Source organism: Falco naumanni, chromosome 5 (assembly GCF_017639655.2).
Source record: "Falco naumanni isolate bFalNau1 chromosome 5, bFalNau1.pat, whole genome shotgun sequence".
Lineage (NCBI taxonomy): Eukaryota > Metazoa > Chordata > Aves > Falconiformes > Falconidae > Falco > Falco naumanni.
The window spans coordinates 32097586-32118183 of NC_054058.1; the positions used below are offsets into that span (position 1 = coordinate 32097586).

At 43.9% G+C, this 20598-nt stretch overlaps 1 protein-coding gene across 3 annotated transcripts; it reads left to right on the top strand.

The window, feature by feature from the left end:
* Window positions 1-3860: 3860 nt before the first annotated feature.
* On the top strand, window positions 3861-20157 carry TMEM263 (transmembrane protein 263). 3 transcript variants are annotated; one of them, XM_040593923.1, is made up of 5 exons: window positions 3861-3968; window positions 7335-7395; window positions 8432-8552; window positions 12237-12306; window positions 17439-20157. In XM_040593923.1, the coding sequence occupies exons 4-5, from the start codon at window positions 12243-12245 to the stop codon at window positions 17723-17725; spliced, it is 351 nt and encodes a 116-aa protein (XP_040449857.1). In that variant the 5' UTR covers window positions 3861-3968; window positions 7335-7395; window positions 8432-8552; window positions 12237-12242; the 3' UTR covers window positions 17726-20157. The 3 variants fall into 3 exon arrangements, with proteins under 3 accessions (XP_040449857.1, XP_040449858.1, XP_040449859.1); XM_040593924.1 differs by lacking the exon at window positions 3861-3968 and adding an exon at window positions 4558-5047; XM_040593925.1 differs by lacking the exons at window positions 3861-3968; window positions 7335-7395; window positions 8432-8552 and adding an exon at window positions 9691-9784.
* The last annotated feature ends 441 nt before the right edge of the window (window positions 20158-20598 follow it).

Genomic DNA, 20598 nt, shown 5'->3' on the forward strand with positions numbered 1-20598 from the left:
AATAGCAGTATGTAAATTTAAAATCTTAATTAAACTGAGGCAGAATGCCAAGTAATCACAAAGCACATGCTACTTAAGCTCATTAATAGTTCTGCTGCTGGAACCAGTTTTTTAATGCCTCAGTAATGAGCTGACTACAATCTGCAAAACCACAGGTTTTGATAATTTTTTAAAGTATATAATTACATTGTGATAATGGCTTGAAGTTGTGTGTACACACATAACAAAAAAGATACCTCCAAAGAGTTAACAGCCTAAGATTTTAAATCTGTTCTCACTTATTCCCAATCTGTATTGGTATAACTCTGCAGTCAGCTGTGTCCTAAAAAGGGATGAGGATACTCTGGCTTTTCTGTTGGTACCCAGCACTGCAGCGGTACTTCAGTAGGATGTTTGATCTGTTACTTTCTGAGCCATCAACTGAAAATACTGTCCAACCAACTCACGTCTCTGACTTTCTTCCCTTGCGTACTACAGTCACCCAGTACTCCTAGCAAACAGACAGTTTCATTTTCTGCGAGACGAGATGCATCTGCAGGTAAGGCATCACACTTAATTAAGCATGTCTCTTCATGTGCAAAGAAGACATTATATATGTTTGAGTGGGGTATGTCACTCTTTCATTTCAACCTAGCTTTTTTAGTAAGTTGACATTGGCCAGTGGCCTCACTACCAACAACTGCTGGATATTAATCTTCCTCCCTTCCCTTCTTCCTTCCAGCACACTATTAACCTAGGTTATCTACTCAGAGAACCCATTTTTAAGCCCCCAGGTAATTTATATTTCTAATTTGCAAAAGCACAGTTCTTGCCTGCTCTCTCTTCACTACACCACAGGCACGGATCTGTGGTGCGGATGTATTCATATCCATGGCATACAAGTTAGGAGATGGCACCTGGTAAGGCCCATCTCTGGCCTTCATCCTTGGCTGCTCCACTTCATTATCTCTAGAAACCAACCAAATAAAACAGCACATGCAGTATCTTGCTTGCTTTCTTGTTGCACTCCTCATTCAGGTCTCCTGTTGAGCTAATGATTCAGTCAGTTTGCTGTCCAGTAACATGCCTGTAGACTTCCCCAGACTTAAGAGCCTGATGCTTTCCCCACAGCTTTGACTTTTCACAACAGCTACCTATGCAAGGAAAAGTGAAGCTGCAAGGCCTAGGAGTTCAGGAGACACATGTCACATTTTAAATTAAGCTCTGCACTGAAAAAGGACAACTCCTTTCAGGGCTGTTTCCTAGGTCTACATTGAATCCAATACAGGGAGACGCCAACCTTGGCTGCAGTAGAAGTAACCACAATCATCATAATGGAATACAAAATGTATATATTTTGATCTTACTTCAATTATTTTCTGCATCTGTAATCATGGTGCATTCACAGAAAAGATCTAAAAACCTATAATCTAAATGAAGGAACCACTCCCCCAGAGGGGAAGACGGAATGTTGTATTTTTTCTATTTTAAAATTGTTAAGAAGGTGCTTATATGCTATTTCCAGTGAAAGAAGGTTATTTATTTCTCATAAGGATTGAATAATACTGAACAAGTCTTTATACCAACAGCAGACCATCTTTGATACTATTTATGAAGGAAACATTCAATGCATGAAAAATGAAATGAGACCAAAAATAATCACAACGACGACATCTCTGCAACAAAAACCTTTTCCTCTGCTTCGTGAACTTAGCAACATGAACAACTTGGCTTAGCAAAGTAACAGGGGCACTGCTCATTTGTCTCTGTTGTTTGCAGAGATGTCAGCCTGAAGTTATTTCAGTTATTACGCCTGCCAGTGAGACTCCACCACCAATGGCTGTGGTTTTACGAGGAAGTCGGCTCTTTCCAGTTGCTCAGCGAAACACTTCACCAACCCAAGTCCTCCTGTGCCATCCTAAGTCTTTCAGCGTTTGAAAAAGAAGATTTTAACCTTGGCAATGCCTTTAACTTTCAATTACTAGGAGGCAAAATATTCTTTGATGCCTCATGCTGTACAGTTTATGGGTGACTGATTAGCTCTATTACAGTGAAAATATTCAAGCAGCAACTTTTTCTGCTGCCACCAGAAGCGTGAAGCTACAGGTGGTGCATTTGAAGCAGAGCACTGCATGTGAAGAAAACACTGTGTACACCAGGTCCTCAGGGCAAGGGATAAGGAGCAGCTATAGGAAAATCCCCTAATCTCAAAGACTGGAAAGATGGTAACAGTGGCAGGCACCCTCTGTTAGTACCAGGGAGGTAAACACTGTAACAGTTCAGAGAGTTGCTGACCTGTCCTCCCAGGTGGAAATTAAGATCCCAGAGTAGGACTCCTGTGTGTCTGTGTAGTTTTTCCAAAGACCATGACTAATTCACGCACCCTGTGTGCCTCCCGTGTCCTGAAAGATCCCAAGGCATGCTCCAGACCAGGCACTGCCCTCTGTTTTTCACTTGGATTCTCCTGCATCCATGCTTTCACCCGTTCAGTGCCAAACTAAAGAATATGGCTGGTATTTGTTCAGTGGGTCAGGAATGCCGAGCTCCTGTTATCAGCAAACCCCTCTGAGGCCCGTACAGCATTGCTCTGATGGATCACATCAATGCTCCTGCAACTGTCTGTGATGTCTGACTGGATCTGCACGTTCTGAGGAGGACGTATCTCTTTCACCTTCATCTCACACCTGTGTTATGCCCCTCTGCGCTAAATTGCTGTGGCTGGGGCTGATCAACAGCCTTCAAACGGCCTCTTTAGACAGACCTCTGTGGAACCAGGGTGCTGCTTTCTATTTTCCATGTAGGAGGTAGGAGCTGCGTGCACACTTTAGACCATAACTAATGATTTTGGAGGAGCCTGGGTAAGACTGTCCCCATACATACCCCTTCGTAGACAGGAGGGTGCAGCAGAAGGGCGGCAGTCAAGCTTGAAGCTGGGTGGAGGAAGCGGAGGTGGTATTTTGCCTATGCAAGTTTTTTTAATCTTGTAAAGCGTTTCATGAGGTATTTAGTACTGCTCTGCTGCTGAGCGTTCTGTTTCTAAACTCACATTCGAAGCACCTGGGACTCCCCTCGCTCCCTTGGCCAACCAACACTTTGTCTAAGGATCTTGAAAGTCACCGTTCAACCCCAAAGACCCTTAGAGATGCACAGGGAGAGGCCCCAAAGAAGGGGGCGAGTGCCAGAAAACCTGTCTTTCCCCATGCATCCTCAGCAGTCTAGTTACCTAGAAAGTCGTGCCCTTTAACCATCACGACTACAACTGCATTCCCAACAGGTTGCATGTGAGTTGCTCCACTGACTCAGACAATAGCAGGGTAAACACCGTTTAACGTAAACCCAGATCCTTTGGGTGAGCGTAGCGGCTTCACATCGCGGTGCTCCCGGCAGGTCAGTGCAGCTCCTTGCTGCACGGAGCTTCTGCGGCCGCCCCTGCCCCAGCCAGCACGGCCAGGGCGCCCCAAGGGCCCACCTACCTACCCCCACCCCCGTCCGAGGCGCTCCCAGCCCAGCCGCGCCACAGGCCAACTCCCGCACCCCGCCGCATCCCGGCCAGCAACGGCCACGCTGTCACCCCCCTCCTCCGCCCCGCTCAGCGCAGGGCCCGCCGGGCTCTCCGGGTGGCCGGGCTCTGCGTGCCCGGGCCTGCCCCCTTCCCCGGGGCAGCGGGGTGGTCGCGGGCCGGTGGGGACCACGAGGGTCGGGCTGGGGCCTGCGCGGGCCCGGAGGGGCGGCCGGTCCTTCCGAGGGCGGCCCGCAGGGCCGTGTGTGCCCAGCGGAGGAGCCCGGGGCGGGGGGCGCGCCGCGGGGCGGGAAGGGGGCGGCGGCGCCTGCGCGCCCCCCGGCCGCCGAGGGGGCCGCGCCGCGCCGGGCGCTGGGGCGGGGTCTGCGGGCGCCGACGGGGCGGGCGGCGGCGGGCGCCACGTCGGCAGCGGGGAAAGGCGGAGGAGTAAAGTCTGCGGCGGAGCCGAGCCCGGCGTGTGCGCCGCGCGGTGAGTGAGGGCTGCGCGGCCGCCGCCGCCGCCCTGGCCCCGCTCCGCCGTTAGCCGGGAGCCCGGCGGGCGTGCGGCCGCCTGCGCGTCCTTCCCGCCTGCCCCTGCTCTCTCGCGGCAGCAGGGAAACTTCTGGGGGATGAGGCGGGAGGGGACCCGGCGCGCCCCGGCGGAGCCGCCGGTGGGAGAGGCGGGCCCGGGGAAGCGGGGCCGCCGCCACCTGCCCCCGGCGCTCCGGCCGCCCGCCCGCCTTTGTGCTTCCTGCCGCGGCACCGGGGGGCGGGAGGGAGGCAGGCAGCGGGGAGGACCGCGCCGGCTGTAGCGGCTCCGCCGCGGCCTGGGCTGCCACGTCAGTGCCGCCGCCCTGCGCTGAGGTGCCCGGCGGCGCCCGCGGCCGGGGGTCGCTGCCGGGAGGCGGGCAGCTGCCGGGGGCGGACGTGGCGGGGGCTGCGGGGACGTGGGCCGCCCTGCGAGCGGGGTGCGGGGCCTCGACAGGCCGGGACCGGCGCCTCCTCGGGACCGGGACCGGAGCCGGGGTGGCCGCCGCGTCCTGCCCCGCTGCCCCCCCCCCCCCCCCTCCGGCCGGGCGTCCCCCGGTACCTGGGCGGGCAGCGGGGCAGCCGCGCTCCTGCCTGCTCTGCTCTCCCCCGTGAGCTTCTCTGTGCCGGGAGCAGCTTTGTTCCGGGTTTTTCTTTCCTTCTTTTTAAACTTCGCTGTGTACTGTTGTTTCCTGTAGCACCCTGCTCTTTATTTCATCCTCTCAAGCCCAGCCTGATGGAGTAGGATCTGAAGAGGCTTTTTTGTAATTTCTCGGGAGCAGCTTAGCTTTCTGCATTCTCCTAGCCTAGGCATTTACGTGGTGTGGCCTGAAAATAAATGCAAGTTAATTTAGCCGTACAGCTTGTTCTGGTCATTGGGGGAAGCTCATGGGCAGCCTTTGTGGATGCAATTAAATGCTTCCTTCTGCTCGTTTAACCAGGATGTCGCCCTGTAAGGAAGATAAATACCAAGCGCGCATAGCCTGCTTCAGTGTGTCCAGAGTGTTGCTTCAGGCAGCGTGTCTCTGTATAACTGGAAAGGTACATACGAGATAGCCTAATTTAGTATACCAGTACCGTTTCGTATGCGCATCAATTTTAAGACTGCTCAGTAAATGCTCTCCAGGCTTTTTCTTGTTCAAAGCTTTGTGTTAAGCTGTGGTTAAACATTCAGTAAAGTTGGTGTTGCCTCCTCAGGATAGAAACAGACTGTGTCACAAAAGCGCAAACCGAAAGGTGGTCCTTGTCCAGTAGGTGAACGGGTCTAAATGTTGGGCAGGAGGCAACAAACAGGTGGTGGATGCCACAGAGAAAGTTGTTTATTTCATTAGCAGGGGTGGCAAGGGCATTCAGCAGCTGCTTTATCGTGCTGGCTGTTAGGCATTGCAAGTTTTGTCTTTGTAGGTCTCCTGGGAAAGGAGAGCTGAGGTGAGTGTAGAGCTTGGGCATTGGGAAGGCGTTACAGGGAATGGGAACGTCACTGCCTTAGAAAGCTGAGCTAGCAGGAGACAGAGGATGACCAGACTGGTAAAATGGAGCTTCCATGGCCTTTCTGAAGCTGTGCCCTGTGCCCTGCTGGAATTTACCATTTAATTTCCAGAAACCGGTTTTGGAGGACTAGAAAAGGGGAATCTGGGTTCCTGTGTCTTTGATTTGGTATCTTGTGAATCCTTGCTTCGGAGAAGACTTGAGTGACAACATCAGGCGTTCCCTAGAGCCTCTTCTGGAGCCTGATCCATACTTTAGTTGAGGGTAATGGAGATACGGTGGATTCCCTTGTAGGCAGATAATGATGTTGTAATGTCCTGGACAGAGTTAAGGGTTTTCTTTTTGCAGGAAATATGCTTCCTTTTTTGTTTTAATACAGATATATCGTATTACCTTCCCAGCTGTGTGCTGAACCCTGCATGCTGTGAGATTGTTTATGTTTCTTAGGTCAGACTTGGCATCTTTTTTTTGGCAGGGGCTTGTAGCCCATCTTGCTATAGGTTTACAAGTGAGCTGTGGTTCATGCTTGGAAACTTTTGATCAACTTTTTGTAGTCTTCCTCTGAAACCTGTGTCTTTTTTTCCCTGTGAAAAAGGCATGTTTGCTTCCAAGGCAGTCTTGCTTTGTATATAAGTCTGAATTTTCAAACTTGGCTTTTAAACAGAAGGCTTGTTGAAATGTCAGCTATGCTTTTGGTTTTTAGGTACATGCTTTCTACGTGCCTGGATTTGTTTTTTTAACGCTGTTAGCATTGACTCTTTCTTCTTGCTTAAGCTTGGTTATGTCTAAGAGAACTAACAGCACTGAGCACTCTTGCCCATAACATGTTACCAGCCCTAATCCAAGGCATAGAGCAGGGAGCTAACAGTCGGGGGTCGTTTGTGCAGCTTGAAGCACTAACCTGAAGAGCAGCCATGGGTGGGATTACCATATATTTTTCCTTGTTTAATTTGGAGAGTAAAAGCACTGTTACTCTTCCCAAAATTTATTTCTTAAAGTATCATCCATAAAAATATTTTTTTGTGTACGTGAAAGATGTCAGCTTCACTTTGAAACCTGCTGCAGCCACTGAAAGAGGGGAAGGAGAGCTGTGCATGTGGCAAGAGCTGTTTTGTTTTCAGTCAGCTCTGTAGCCAAGCTTTCTAACAGCTTAGCTAGCGGGCAGAAGGAAGATAATTTTTTCATGGTGGACTAAGATGAGGTGATTGGTTTGTTTGCACTTCTGTCAGGTGAATAGTTCCAGCACTGTCTGCTGCTGCTGCAGCAGTCTTCTGGAGCAGTGTTATGCTGCCAACTGAAATTGGCCCCATCCTTGGGCAGTTTCATTGCTGCCTGCAAATATCTGAGTAGTGGCATTGAAACTCGCCAGTTTTTACTGGCTGCTGCTTGGGCCAGGTTTGCTGTGCTGAAACAGTAGGGCTTTTTGTCTGTGAAGTCAGGAAGAAATCAAGAGCATCATCTGAAGCTTGGGAAGTTGCACATGCATCTGTAATGGTTAGAGCCCACTTCTCAATGGAAAGCTAGAATTTTACACAAATTGTTGTCTAAGAACTACAGACTTGTTAAGGAAAGGCCATGTCTAAATATGGATTACCACACTTCGTAGTAATCCTCGTGACAGTGTATGGAGCAATTAAAATTACTTTGTTGCCCAAGAATACAGAAGAAATCAGTGTTTTGGTGAGATAAATATCATAAAATGTCAATGTCTTAAGGCCATGCTGACTGTGCTTTTCCTCTGTTGTAGGGTTTATTTATGATTCTCTCTATACACCCATGGCAGGTATGTGACAGCAGCGCTGTTCCGTAAGATGTCACTAACCTTCTACTTTTCTTGTAGGTGTATGCAGAATACTTTTGTGGAAACAACTAACTGAAGCCTTCACAAAGGAATATATTTGGTGAGAAAGTTTTCTTCGTATCAGTTCTGTTGTGAATGTATGTGTGGCTGTACCGTTACCTCCAGAGCTTTCTAGCGCTTTCATTCAGGGTCCTGTAACAGTGTTAGTGTTTCATAAATGGCTCTTGAATTAAAAATCCTCTTCTAAACCACTTCTTTCTTTATAATGATATGAAACTTTGAAGCTTCTTACATATTTCATGTTCTGACAGTATGGAAGTGTGTTTTCTTCTTTAAAACCAATTGAAATTGACTTTTTTTTAGTATGAAGGTTGATACGTATTTTAATGCATTCTTAAAAAAGATGAGAAGTTACCCCTTATTTCTTGAATGACTAGCACCCTTGTAAGCACATAAGGAAAAAAACCCCAAAGTAGTTTACATGTGTCCCTGTTTGAAATATCCTTTAAGATCTGGGTTTGCTTCCACTCCTTAAACAAAACACAAAACTTGCATATTCATCTGCAGAGATGAAGAAGGAAACTGGAGAGTGCCACTGATGGGCTAGATGTCTGCTTTGTGAATATCTGTATGCGTTCTGCCCAGGACTCATAGAGATCCTACCTCATTTCATGTGATCTTTTACTGCAGGTGTTGAAGCTGGAAGCTTTTCCCCAGTGACACAAGACACTGTGAATTTGGCATCACAGGATGAAAATGCCAAAGGAAGATCTATTTGTTTGCTTGCTTCTTCCCTTTTCTTTAGCCAGTCAAGCATACTTTGAAGAAAACTGAAAAACCTATCAGAAAAGTCCCAAAGTTCAGGCTTCTGATAAATCTTTGCCTTGTTGCATGTGCTTGCAGTACCAGCAATAATTGTGACTAATGGGTCAGTGCATAAGGGACTTTGAATCTGCTGATTCCAACTTAAGTTTCTAAAGTTCCTTAATCAGTACTATGCCTGAATGACCTAATTCTCTGCATAAAAGTCTCATCCTTGCACCTCCAGATTGGTGCCTTAGGTGTTAGCAGAGTTTTAATCTCTGTTGGGTCTCATGATTTTTGCTTTCTTCTTCTTTGTGGGGACACACCTTTAGCAAGGAGCGTGAAGACAAACCTTCCTTAGGATACGCTGCAGTCTGGTGACCAGGAGGCCTTTTGCAAAGTGGGACATAACGAGCTTGGACCTTAATAGACAAAGGAGGCACTGAACTGTAGGTGAGTGCTTTCACCTTGATGGAATTATATAATTTCTGCTTTTCTAACTACAGTTTTTGAAGAAAATTATATTCCTGCCCTCTTCGTCTGAAAACTGAATGAAGTCATCTGCCACCGAGTAGTTATTCCAGGCCTTTGACCTCCAGTCAATAGAGAGATACTCACCTCAAATCTCTGGAGGGGAGCCAGGTTTAAAACTTGCTCCTGTGCATAGTATTTTCTATTCGCCAGATATGCTACACTTTGTGTAGCTCACAGGATTTTTGGATCACTTTTCAGAGGCTTTTAAGTCTCCTGATGTGTTAAGTTAAATACAAGGATGCGTGACGCAGGCTGTAACCTAGATAGCTGAAAATTTTCTGCTGAAGTCCTTTGTTGGATCTCAGTCTTGATTCTGTGATTCACTGGAGAGCTTCTACAGAGAAACAAAAGGACTTGAATTGCTCTTTGTGAGCTCTTGTGTGCCAAGTTCTGTTTCGGGTCAAGCTGTGAGCCTTTTCCGACTGTGATGTGATGCTGTTTACACTTGCACTGATGTAGTGGGAGGACAGTGAGTAAAATCTAGCATAAGCTGGTTAGGCACATCTCTTGCAGCATGCCCAGAGTGCTTCCAGGCACCTGTAGAGCCAGACCTCATACAGTAGTTTTCAGCTTTCTGATCTGTGGACCCCTGAAGGCTCCCATCTGTGTAGAACAAATTCAGCCCTGCAACAGTAACTTACTTCCCTTAGCTGCTCCGTTCAGGCCTGTGTAGTACTCCCTTGGCTTCTGGGGTCTGATAGCAGCAGGTTACCAGTGCCTGGGCTGTAGAAGATGGACTACTGTGGTCCATGTAGTTGTAGGAGAGTGAAGTGTTTCTGTGGTTTAAAAGGAGTTGCGGTTGTGTTAAATCATTGCATGTGAGCAATGCGTTGTGTAACATTCCTATCTGCCTTTTAGAAAGTAGCTTGGGGTCAAGAATTAAGTAACCTTGAGGTTCTAGGGAACGTAGCAATGGAGTGAATGCCTAGTATTATTACTTCTTCTAATGCAGTGCTGTGATTTTATATGCTTTTTTTAACACTTTATCAATAAACTAAAACTTTGCTGTGAAACTCCCCTGCCAATACATTGCTTTGCTCATTTAGTTTTGCAGGAACAGCAAGCAAATCTGACAGTGGCCTAAATTGATTGTGGAGAGTTATGAAATCATCTTTTACCTGCACCATTTGCTGGTCTGACTCTTTGGACAGGTCTTATCTTAATTAAATACTTGTATGATGACTAGCACAACAGATCCTTGGTACTTCAGGGCTGTATCTGCTGTCAGTGCTGCTGTGTCCAATACCTTCTTAACAGCAGAAAATACTAAAACTTGTGTGGAGCCTTGTGACACTTTTTAGCATTCTGCCATGTTCAAAACTGGTAACTTATTCCCAACTCTCCTCTAAAGTTGTTGATAATCCCTGAGAGTGTTTTTTTTCCTTTCTTCATAAGATTAAATAGCTTCTCTGAGCCTCTTATGAGGAATTGTTGACAGAAACTTTTTGAAGCTCAAACAAGCAATTTCATCTGGGTTTCTTATGCGAGTTACATGTTGGCTAGATATAAATATATTAGCAGAGGTAGTTTTTTATAAAAAAAAAAAAAAAACAAACAAATTCTCTGGCTTAACTCATTTGTGTCTCCCTTGAGTCTGCTTTAAAACTGTTTTGGTCACTTTTTTTATTCCTTTGAAGTAAGGCTTGCTAGGTTGTGACTTATTTACTTTATTTGCTGCATTAGGGAAGGTTCTAAAAAAACCCAAAACTTCCAAATTCCTGAAAGAGTAATCATCTTAACAAACAAAATAGCCACATGTGAAGTAGAAACATAGTTGCTTCATCTTTGTACAGATGTTTTGATCAAATAATGTCAGGCCTGTCGGTTTCTTACAGCATCTGGCTTCTCAGGGTGCTTTATATGTTTGTTTCAAGTTGGAAAAAAGCAACAACCTACATGTAACAACACAGTGAGGATGAAATCCTTGTATTCCAGCTTGCTTTAGATGAATGCAAAGAAGTACTTGAATTGGGTCCTTTCTCAGAACCTGATAGCCCTTGGTTGCTCCCTGTGATCGGTCAGGCTTTTTTTTTTTTAATGACTTACTGATTTGTGAATTAATAAAAGAACAAGAAATTCTGTAATGAAACTTTTTCAAATTGTGCCTTAGCCCTTACGTATTTAGTCTTCCGTCCGGATGTGTTTGTTGCTACTCACTTTCCTGTTTCTTAGCTTCCCCACTTGCGTTTCAGGCTTTTGAGAGGTACTTGTTCAGCATTGCCATCAAATCAGCCATCATGGTGGTAGGTTTTTTGCTTGCTTTCCAGTAAAGGTACCTTTCTTCTGTAAAGGTACACGTGTTTTCTGAGTCATGAACTGATACCTTTAGTGCTGATTGTGAGGACTCCTAAATGTTCAATTTAGGCTTGCTTCTCATCCAAAAAGCTATCATTTAGCATGTGGGTGCTGTTTTTTACTGCAATGTTTTGACTTTGTAATTACACTGTGAGGGTGTTAGCTGCTGTTTTCCAGGCGAGTCTTCCCACCCTCAAGTTCTGCTTCTGTCTCCTTATCCTTTCTTCAGATCCCAGCCTCTGCTTTCTCTCCCAGAGGGTGTACAGAGAGATCTGGCCATGGCAAGAGAGGCTGGAATTATTTTTGTGGTGGTTGGCGACTCGTGGAAGAAATAACTTTTTTTTTTTAAAGGCTTACACAGGGAAAAGGGAGCTAAGAGGTCACTGGCAGGAAGATAGAAGGATGCTGAGTGGCATAATGCAACTTGTTTTTCTTTCTCCTTTTCCTGACCTTGGTGCCAGCTGGGGAGGGAAAGCAGGATTGGCAGGAGGGCTCGGGGGAGGAGGCAGGACTTAACAGCAAGGCACACTTTGATGGGGGAGGAAAGCAGGAGGGAAACCTGGACTAGATACTGCTTTCTTCCCCTCTGAAAGGAAGATGCAGTAAGCAGAGCTGCTGATTTGCACTTTCTCCTGTGCTTCTTCCCCTCACTGTCAGGGACTACTGTTCTAAGAAACAACTTCTGGTGTAAAGAAATCTTCTTTCTGAACTGTTTTCATTGGAACATTTGTGTAGAGTTAAACCAGTCTAGTTCTGCTGCTATCACCACCCTGTGTACGCAATACAGCTATAAGATAAATTGACTATTTTGGTTACAGTTCTTTTATGTTGTTTTCATGGCATTTGTTTAAATTCTGCTGCAAGGACTTCCTTCTTTAAACTACTGCTTTCCAGGTACTAACCTTATAGGCATGCTGCTGTTTTTCTAGTGCCCACCACCTCTATGACCACTAGGCCTTTCTTTTTTAGTACTTAAACACAAACTGTTGTATGGCAGTGGCTGTTTTGTTTTTCATACTGGTTTTCTTCCTGATAGCTTTTTAGATGCATTTGGTGTGGGGTGGCAGCTCTCACCAAGCCTGCTGGGCTGGTGGAGGGGTCCTTTTTCAAGTATTGAGTCTGGCTGAAGAATGCAAAAGCACAGTCAGATAATAAAAAGAGCAGCAGTTTGGCAGGAGCTGCTGGCTTATCTGGTAATGAAAAAGAAGCTCCTGTTATGTGGAACTTAAACTAAGTGAATTTTGGATTCATGAATTAATTTATGCTTTGCCAGAAAAGATGTATAGCATATGTGAATTTCTCTTTCAGGCAATAATGAATCAAACGGACAAAAATCAGCAGGAAGTCCCATCATACCTTCATGATGAACCACCAGAAGGTATGTATTGGTTTTCACAATACAAAGTAAAGTCGCAGAAATTAATCAGAAGTTCAGTTCTCTCTAAAAAAAAAATGGATCTGCAAGCTGAACGCCTTAACTTTCATTTAAGTAACAGTAAACAAGCCAACCCTGGGATGGAACGGGCCTTGGTTATTGTTCACATCTGCATTATCCTGATTACAACAAGGCCATGGAACATAGCTCAGTAAATAACTGATAAATTACAGAGAAGATGGGCAAATACTGAAGTACATACTTTGCAGATCAGTTTCCAGAGGTGTGAATTGGTCTAATGGGTAGTTACTTCTGCTGTTTGTTCTGTGAGATGGAAAGAGCCCAGCTTCACTTCTGGACACCTTGAGGAGTTCATGGTCCCTGTAACTTTTGAACAAGATCTAAAGTTCCAAATATTTTTAAAATACTACTTTTGGAGGCCCTTTTCCATCATACAATTATCTGTGGTTCAAACTGTTGACTTAATCTCATGGTTTTGTGAAAACAAACACACACTTGACTTCATTAATACAGTGGCATCTTGCTCTCCTGAACAAAATGTATCCTAAATTGGTTACTAGCTCTGCAAACAAGATGCAGTTGCACATGTGCAGAGTTCCCTTCCAGGCTGTGGAACGATGAGACTGTGAAGAGTCCTGTCTGCATAACAAGACTAGAAGCATACTAGATCAAAAGCCATTCCTGGCATATAGATTGTCTGTGTTCTGTCTTCTCTTGCTTTAAGACCAAATGTGTTGGATGTAGAGGTTGGTGAGTCCCAATTCCTCTTGGGTCGTTGCTCTTCAATTTATAATGGCCCTTTAAGCTCAGTGTGTTTGTCAGTTTGGTTTTTTTCGTCAGCCTTTATGTGTTGTATAACTGAACAATTCGCTTCATTTGAACAGCAGTGTTACCTGCTAACTGTAGCAGAAGGGATTGAAGTGGTAATAGCTCACTCTATTCTTAACAACTATTAGAAAGGAAACGCAATTACAGCAAGATGAGAGGAAAGGGAGAAATAGATTTTGGTGACACAGTGGTTCTTAAGCTGTACTGTACCTGAGCTTGTTACAGTATCATGGTGTGAGGACAAAAACCTTTCTTTCTAAGCTCTCATGGAGTTGTCAAGATCCCAGAAGCATTTCTGAAAGCAAATGCCGGGTTGGAAACTATGCCCTAATGTGTGTTATCGTCAAGTCTAATTTTTAAGGGGCTTTTTTTTTTTTTCCCCTCCTTAAATATTGACTTGTGTTTTATGTGTTAAACCTCACATATAGAAAATGAACAGTGGTCTGACATGTAAATTACAACTGATTCTTGATGAAGGCAGTGAAAAAGTGGGCATTTTCTATCTTTCTGGAATATTCAGTAGGGTGTCTAGATACAGAGCATAACAGCAGAGTCTGATAATCACTAGGTATTGCAAAGTTTTATTTAAAATTTGAGAGCAATTAAGGCTGATCTTCACAGTATCTTCTTTTAGTATGACAATAACCAGTTTGAATATGAAGTCTAAATAGATGGAGAAAGTTAGCGTAATTGGAGTAGAATGAAACACAGCTTGTCTTAACGGACACTCTGTCCTTGAAGAGGCTTTTTCCTTTTGTTGAGGTTTCAATGTGCACTCTTCAAGCCCTGTGAGTTCAGTTAAAATTTTGGAATACCCTTGAAGAACATGTCATGCAAGGCCTTCATATGCGATAGGCTTACACCATCATAGAAAGATGGCCAAATGCGGATGGAAGGCTACCAGTTCAATGTTGGCAAGAAGACTGGCTCTCTGAAAGGGCTGCCAAAAAAAATCCTTAGAGGAAAGGCTCAATTCCAAAACCAATTTGCAGTTTTTCATAAAGATACAGTTCCTGTTCATCCAAATCACACTTAACGAGCTTGGTGCCCAAAGGCTTTAAAGAAATACATATGTAGAAGCAGCTTTTGTGCTCACGCCTGCTATGAGTAGTGCTATTCTAATGTGGTGTTTTCTGTTTTGCAAGTGGCGCCAACCTTTGCAACCTGTGTTCATTCAAACTCTTGTTCACGGTTGGACTTTTTTCAGCAGGAAGCTGGCTGCAAGGTAGCATAGTGGAGCCAACCCCTAAATAGGGAACTTGTATCATTTTCTCCCTAGATCTAGGAATTATCTGTATTACCTTCCTCATGCTGGTTAGAAACAAAGGGACCAGGAATATGAATCCTAGAATAGAAATCAACTGGCAATAAAAACTTTGCAGCTGTGGGCATTTACTAGGTCTCATGAAACAATGCCAACAAGAATTAAATGAGAATTTGTCAGCCATCACCAGAAGTTATTAAGGCACCAAATCACAGTCAGTATTTACACTTCTGAAATAGAGTAGATAATGCCAAGGGATTGGCTACCTGAAGTAATGTGAGGAAAAGTGCGTCAAGGTAACTTTTGTTGGCTTCTCTCTTTTTAAGTTAGCTACGATGGGTCCTTTCTTGCTAACGTCAGGTCTGATTCACTGAAATCAGTTCTTAAAAATTCAGTGTGGTAAAGCTTCACTCACATTCACCCTGATGACAGTGATGCGGTTAGATGGAAACAAAGCACTTTCTGACCAATTTTTTTACAAGTCTGGTCACAGGAATCCACTAATGAATAACACCTGGACTGTGGATTTTATACCAGGCTCTATATACTCCTCTCTAAGTGTGATTCTTTAAAGGCTTTCTGTATGTAAATAGAAATTCTGATCTCTGTGTGCTTGTGTTGGCAATGTATTTTTGCTAGAGGTGTCTAGGTTGAAAGCTGCTGGCCTAGAATGAAGCAGCAAGGGTGTTACTGGCTTGAAGCAGAAGGCTGTCATTTGCTTCTAGTTTCCATGGCCCTTTCTGTTACGTACATCAGTTTCTTAAATAAGAGATACTAGTGTAAGCTGGAAGCATTTTTACTGTTTTTTGCTGCCTTGAGCGGCACTGTTCCTCTGTACGTTTGGTTGGGTTTTTTTCCTTTTTGTCAAACTTGTAAGAATTTCTCTCATTTAGGTGGCATCTTTTGTTTTAATAATTCCAGGCACACACTATAGGAACACCACACTCCATGCTGCTTTAATGAATTCTGAGTCCTGGGTCAGTCCTGGCATTACCACAGAATCCTTGGAGGTGCATGGGAAGTTGTTCCCCCTCGTTTTCATCTTGTAGTCGATGAGTGCTGGGAGGTGACTCTTGGAAGCTGTCCTCCGAGTAGTTGTCGTCAGCAGTCAGGGCACTGGAGAGACTGCCGGAGACTGTTCTGCTGGTTTGTCTCTAAGGCACGTCACAGTGCAGAGTGAATGCACTGACAGGGGCTGATAGAGGTTTCTGATGGATCTAGATCTGATTTTTCTTTTCCCCTGCCTCTCTAGACTCATCCTCTTCCAAGCACTCACCTCTTTTTTTTTTTTTTCATATTTGCTTCTTCCCTAGCTCTGCCCCGTCATTCCACTTGCTATTTTCTCGGTTCCCCCCCCCCCCCCCGTTGTTTTTCCCTAAGAAAGGGAAATATATCTGTTAATCTACATGTAGCTAGAAAATACAAAAGACTGTGGAACTCACACCCTACTTGTGTTAACTGGCTGTCTCTTGCCATGGTTCTCTCTGATTATTTTTTTTTTTTAAGTAGTGTTTGGGGTTGGTGAGGAATTGACAAGACAGAAGCTGAAAAATGCTTACCTGTACAGCATTGTTGGGAAGACCAGAGATTTCTAAAGGTTCACATTGAAAACACTTTGCAGACAAACATGTCAGGGCTACTGATTTATAGGTACAGTAGGTGAGATTTTCTTTGTGTGCTTAAATATGATGTTAATGTAATGTTTCATCTTTCTGTATCTTCTTTAAAGACTAGATGATGCTTATGCAGTAGTGGGGTGTGGAGTTGCAGTCTTAATTTCCATTAGAGGCAAGATGCATGTATCTCTAGGATTTTGAAGCCTACATTTAGAAATATGAAGTAATTACTAAACTATTGAAAGGCTAAGTGGCTAATTCTGGGAATCTTTTTATTGCTTTTAATATTTTCTGTTATTTTGAGGCTATGTAACTGTACCATAAATATGGAATAAGTATTGACTTATACATCATATAGCAAGAAACTGTGCAAAGTGCAGGTTAAACATAACATTAAAAAGAAAAAGATTTTTATGTGGTCAATAACATGCAGAAATCCTGTGGTTTGAGATTTGGTTTTATACGTCATATTGGGACTTCTGTTGGGAGCCTGTAACTCTGGCTGTTATTAATGCCTTTGGGGACCGCTTTAGGCATTCGGTGAGCTTATTTGGCCATTGGACCTTCCTCCCCCCCCCCCACCCCCTTCCCTATCCAAATTACAGAAAAGGCCTTTTTGGCAGAAAATTAAACTCGTGTTCATGATGAAGAAAGGAAGTGATACAGTGAAGAGTTGGCATCAGTTTTGTCCTTCTCATGGTTGTTTGCACTCCTGTGATTGCTTGTTTGTAACCTTTCCCTTTTTCCTGACCCTTGCCACACACCACTTTAAACACATCTTTGAAACAGTAATTACTAAGGAAAAAAGCAACTTGTGCCAAGGGGAGCTCTTTTCAAAGAACAGTGGGTTTTTTTAAAAACCCCACACCTTTGGCTCTGCTTTTCCAGGAAGCTTTTTCCAGTCCTTCCTGAGAGATTTGAACAGTAAGGTAGTGCTGTTGCTTTTGGGGGCCTCCCCTCTGTGGGCTAACTTTTAATATAATGATGTAGGGGAACAGGAGGGTGTGTCATTCATCCCGTTCCTGCCCCCACCTCCCCTCCCACCTTAATAAAGTCCAGAAATGAGGTTGATTTGGCCATGAGACTTTACAGAGTCTGGGAAGGTAGTGATGCATACAGAGGACAGTAGTTTATCACGTAAGACCGTCTGGGAGCTGTGTGCCTAGTATTTGTAGGCTTAGTACTGACTTGTGTTTTAGAAAACAGCATTGAGGTGTGTCTTGCTGCAGCAAAGTATCTTCTCTTATTTGCAACTATGGTGGTGTATGAGAATCCAGAAAAAGTAGCCTGCCAGGTAGGTACGTACTGTGTGCCACAGATGTTAGACTAGAAAATGAACAACTTGTCTTTTGAAAATGCTTTAATTGTAGCACTACAATTGATTTGCTTGTTGTTTCCTCCCTTAGGTTCATTAAAAGACCACCCGCAGCAGCAGCCTGGCATGCTTTCTCGTGTGACTGGTGGCCTCTTCAGTGTCACAAAGGGAGCCGTTGGTGCCACGATTGGGGGTGTTGCTTGGATTGGAGGGAAAAGCTTTGAAATTACCAAAACAGCAGTCACATCTGTGCCTTCAGTGGGAGTGGGGCTAGTCAAAGGAAGTGTTTCTGCTGTAGCTGGAGGTGTTACAGCTGTAGGATCTGCTGTTGCAAGTAAAGTGCCTTTAACAGGAAAGAAAAAGGATAAGTCTGACTAAAACCAAAACTGAGACATACTCGATTCTCCAGAATGTTACATCAGTGGCATTAAAATCTGCTAAGATTTGGACCATGAGAAGCCATGTGTCTTAGACACTCTATCTTCTAAAGAGTTGTGCAAGTAACTTGGATTTCATCTGAAAAGGACAGAAGAAGCTTGGCTAGCACAGCGTATGAAGATTTATTAGAGCCTAGATTGAAGCTTTGTATCTGGTGAAATGTTACACTTGATAACTATAGATGTGAGTAAGCGTATCTGAAGGGATAATACATATCTGAATATTCATTTACTGTAAGTCTTTTGCAGTTCTGGACTAAAATGTGAACACAGAAACTTGGTAGTGTACGCCATACCATCAGTGTGACAAGATGCCATTTACTGTTCTCAGTGGTTTCCACATCCTCCTGCTAAGGATCCTTCAGCTGTGTAACAGCATTGTTGGATGTACCCAAATAGTTTCGGTTACAAAACCGTGTATTCACAGGCAGCATGTAAACTATCGGTGACTTCATTCTGCCAAGTGCAGACTGGAGCAAATAGAACTAGAGGTGTGCAGAAATTGGAAATGAAGTGGGAGACAGAAGTGAGAAAGCTGGACAACATGGTAGAAGGGATCATAAAGAGTAAACTAACTTAATGCCTTATTAGAAAAAATATCTTTTTATTAGGGGAAGCTGGGTAAAGAATTGTCCTGTTATTTCAGTGCAGTTCACAGAATGAGCTTTAGACTCTCTTTACGAGTTCCACTGGCTAAAACCTTGTCAACTTTTACTGAAAACAAGATTGCTCCATCTCAGGTGTATTTAATAATATGCATCTTTCTCCTGCAAGTGAAAACTTGCTGCTAATAAACTTCCTGTAGACACTAGAAAAAATGATGGCTTAGTGGGAACTAGGCTGATGTTTGTGGTCATCTGGCACAACTGTCTTGACTTGAAAGAAATTCCTTTGTGTCATTGGAAACCACTGAAGAACTAGCAAAGCTGTTGTCTCAACTCCATGATGCGCCAGGTTAGCTGCTTGCTCTGTTTAAGCAAATGCAAGGAATTTTTCACTACATCTTTCTCTCATACTTTGCATTTTGATTTGAGTAAAATGCAATACTTTTTATTTAAAACAAACCAAAAAAGGTAGATGAGGCCTTAAAAAAAAAAAAGAGAGAAAGAAACATCATCCAAGTAAATTGTATACTGACAGATTCCAAATGTTGACACACCTCAAATGGGAACATCTGTAGATCCTCTGCAGTGTGTTAGGCAAAAATGCACCTGTAAGGACATAGCTTGAGGTTGCCTTAGAATTGAAGCTGGTGGCGATCCTTTTTGTGTGTGTGTGTAATGACTTTACAAATAAGCAACCTCTTTGGAAGCCCATAGAAGGCGGCTGTGAATGTTGTGTATGCAGTATTTTCTAAAAACTTGTGTTCCTACAGAGAACTTATAAGCATGTAAGCTTACTTTTTCAGTGGCTATGGTTGTATGAGAAAGATACATAGGGAGGCTTTTTAGAAATTAAAAAAAAAAATCAACATGTCACTTGTCTAAAACTTAGTCTTATCTTCACGGGTGTTGAAAGTATATTATGTGTAAGTTATGATACAGTAGTCACCTAGTCTCTCTGAGCCATTGGTACTTCAACTGCACTCTGGAACAACTATTTGGTATCACTAACCGTATGTTAGCAATACGGTATTTGTAAGCATGGGGACTTGGGGTGCTGGGGAGACCAAAAACCCAACAAACGGCATCATCTGCTCCTTTTGCTAGATAAACCAGCTGCTTAACTCCAGTCTACTGCAAGGGTATGATCAGGTAAATTTATGTAACATATAGAAGACTTTAACTGGTTTTTATAGTCAAAAGCTAATCACACAGAATATAGTGTATTTTAACGATACCAGTTAGCTCTAGAAATGAGCTAGCTTGGATAGAGGAGGCAGTGTAGCTGTAGCAAATAGTGTTGTCTGCTCCCTTGCAGTTTCCAATGTAGACATACCCTCAGAGTGCTACCACTGAACTCCTAAGTCTCACCTGTTTGGAACACAGTGGTATTTCTGACACTCAACCAAACCTCTCCTAATTGTTTTCTGAAAACATAAATGCTGAACTGGTCATACCCCTTTTTTTATTACATTCTCTAATTTTTATACTATGAAACTTGCTGTAAAGTGTGGTCTGAGATAAGCCATGTTAGATCTGTAAAGAGCTGCCCACACTTCATTATGTTTTGTTCTTAACATATCCTGTAGTTATTACTTCTGAATCTTGTAACTGAAACGCTTTAACATGGCATATGGTTTTAGTTTTTGAAGAGCTTTGTCCTATACCCTGTGTATTTTCCATTCACTTAGGAAACTTGCTTCGTCTTAAAAACTTGTTCTGATTCTGTCCTGACATTTGTGAAACATTAAATTGTTGCCGTTTCAGACAATTGAAAGCTTCCTTAGTTAATTTGCAGAGAAAAGCATACACAGGTATAGATCTTGCGACAGTATCATGCCCTGGAGTGTCTTTTATCTGCATCTAAATAGTGCCAACCAGCTATTAACAAATACTGTAACTTCACTGTGCAGGCTGTGCATAGGCACAACACAAAGTTGCTTGTAGTAATTGTTTTTTCCTGGGAACTGAGGCTTGGGGATACCCACTGTTAAGATCATACAGAATATGGCTCTGAAATTTGCAGAGGGAGTGGGGTTGTTCTTGTGTCTTGCGGTTGGTTTTGCGGTGGTTTTATGTTACTCTCCCTTTCCCAGCCCCCATTTCAAAAGGGGAAATGTTTATGAAGACTACTTGTATGCCTGACTGCTCACTAAGTAACAAGAGGGTGGTCTGGGCTTTTACGTGCCAGACGTAAACAGTATAAACTGGC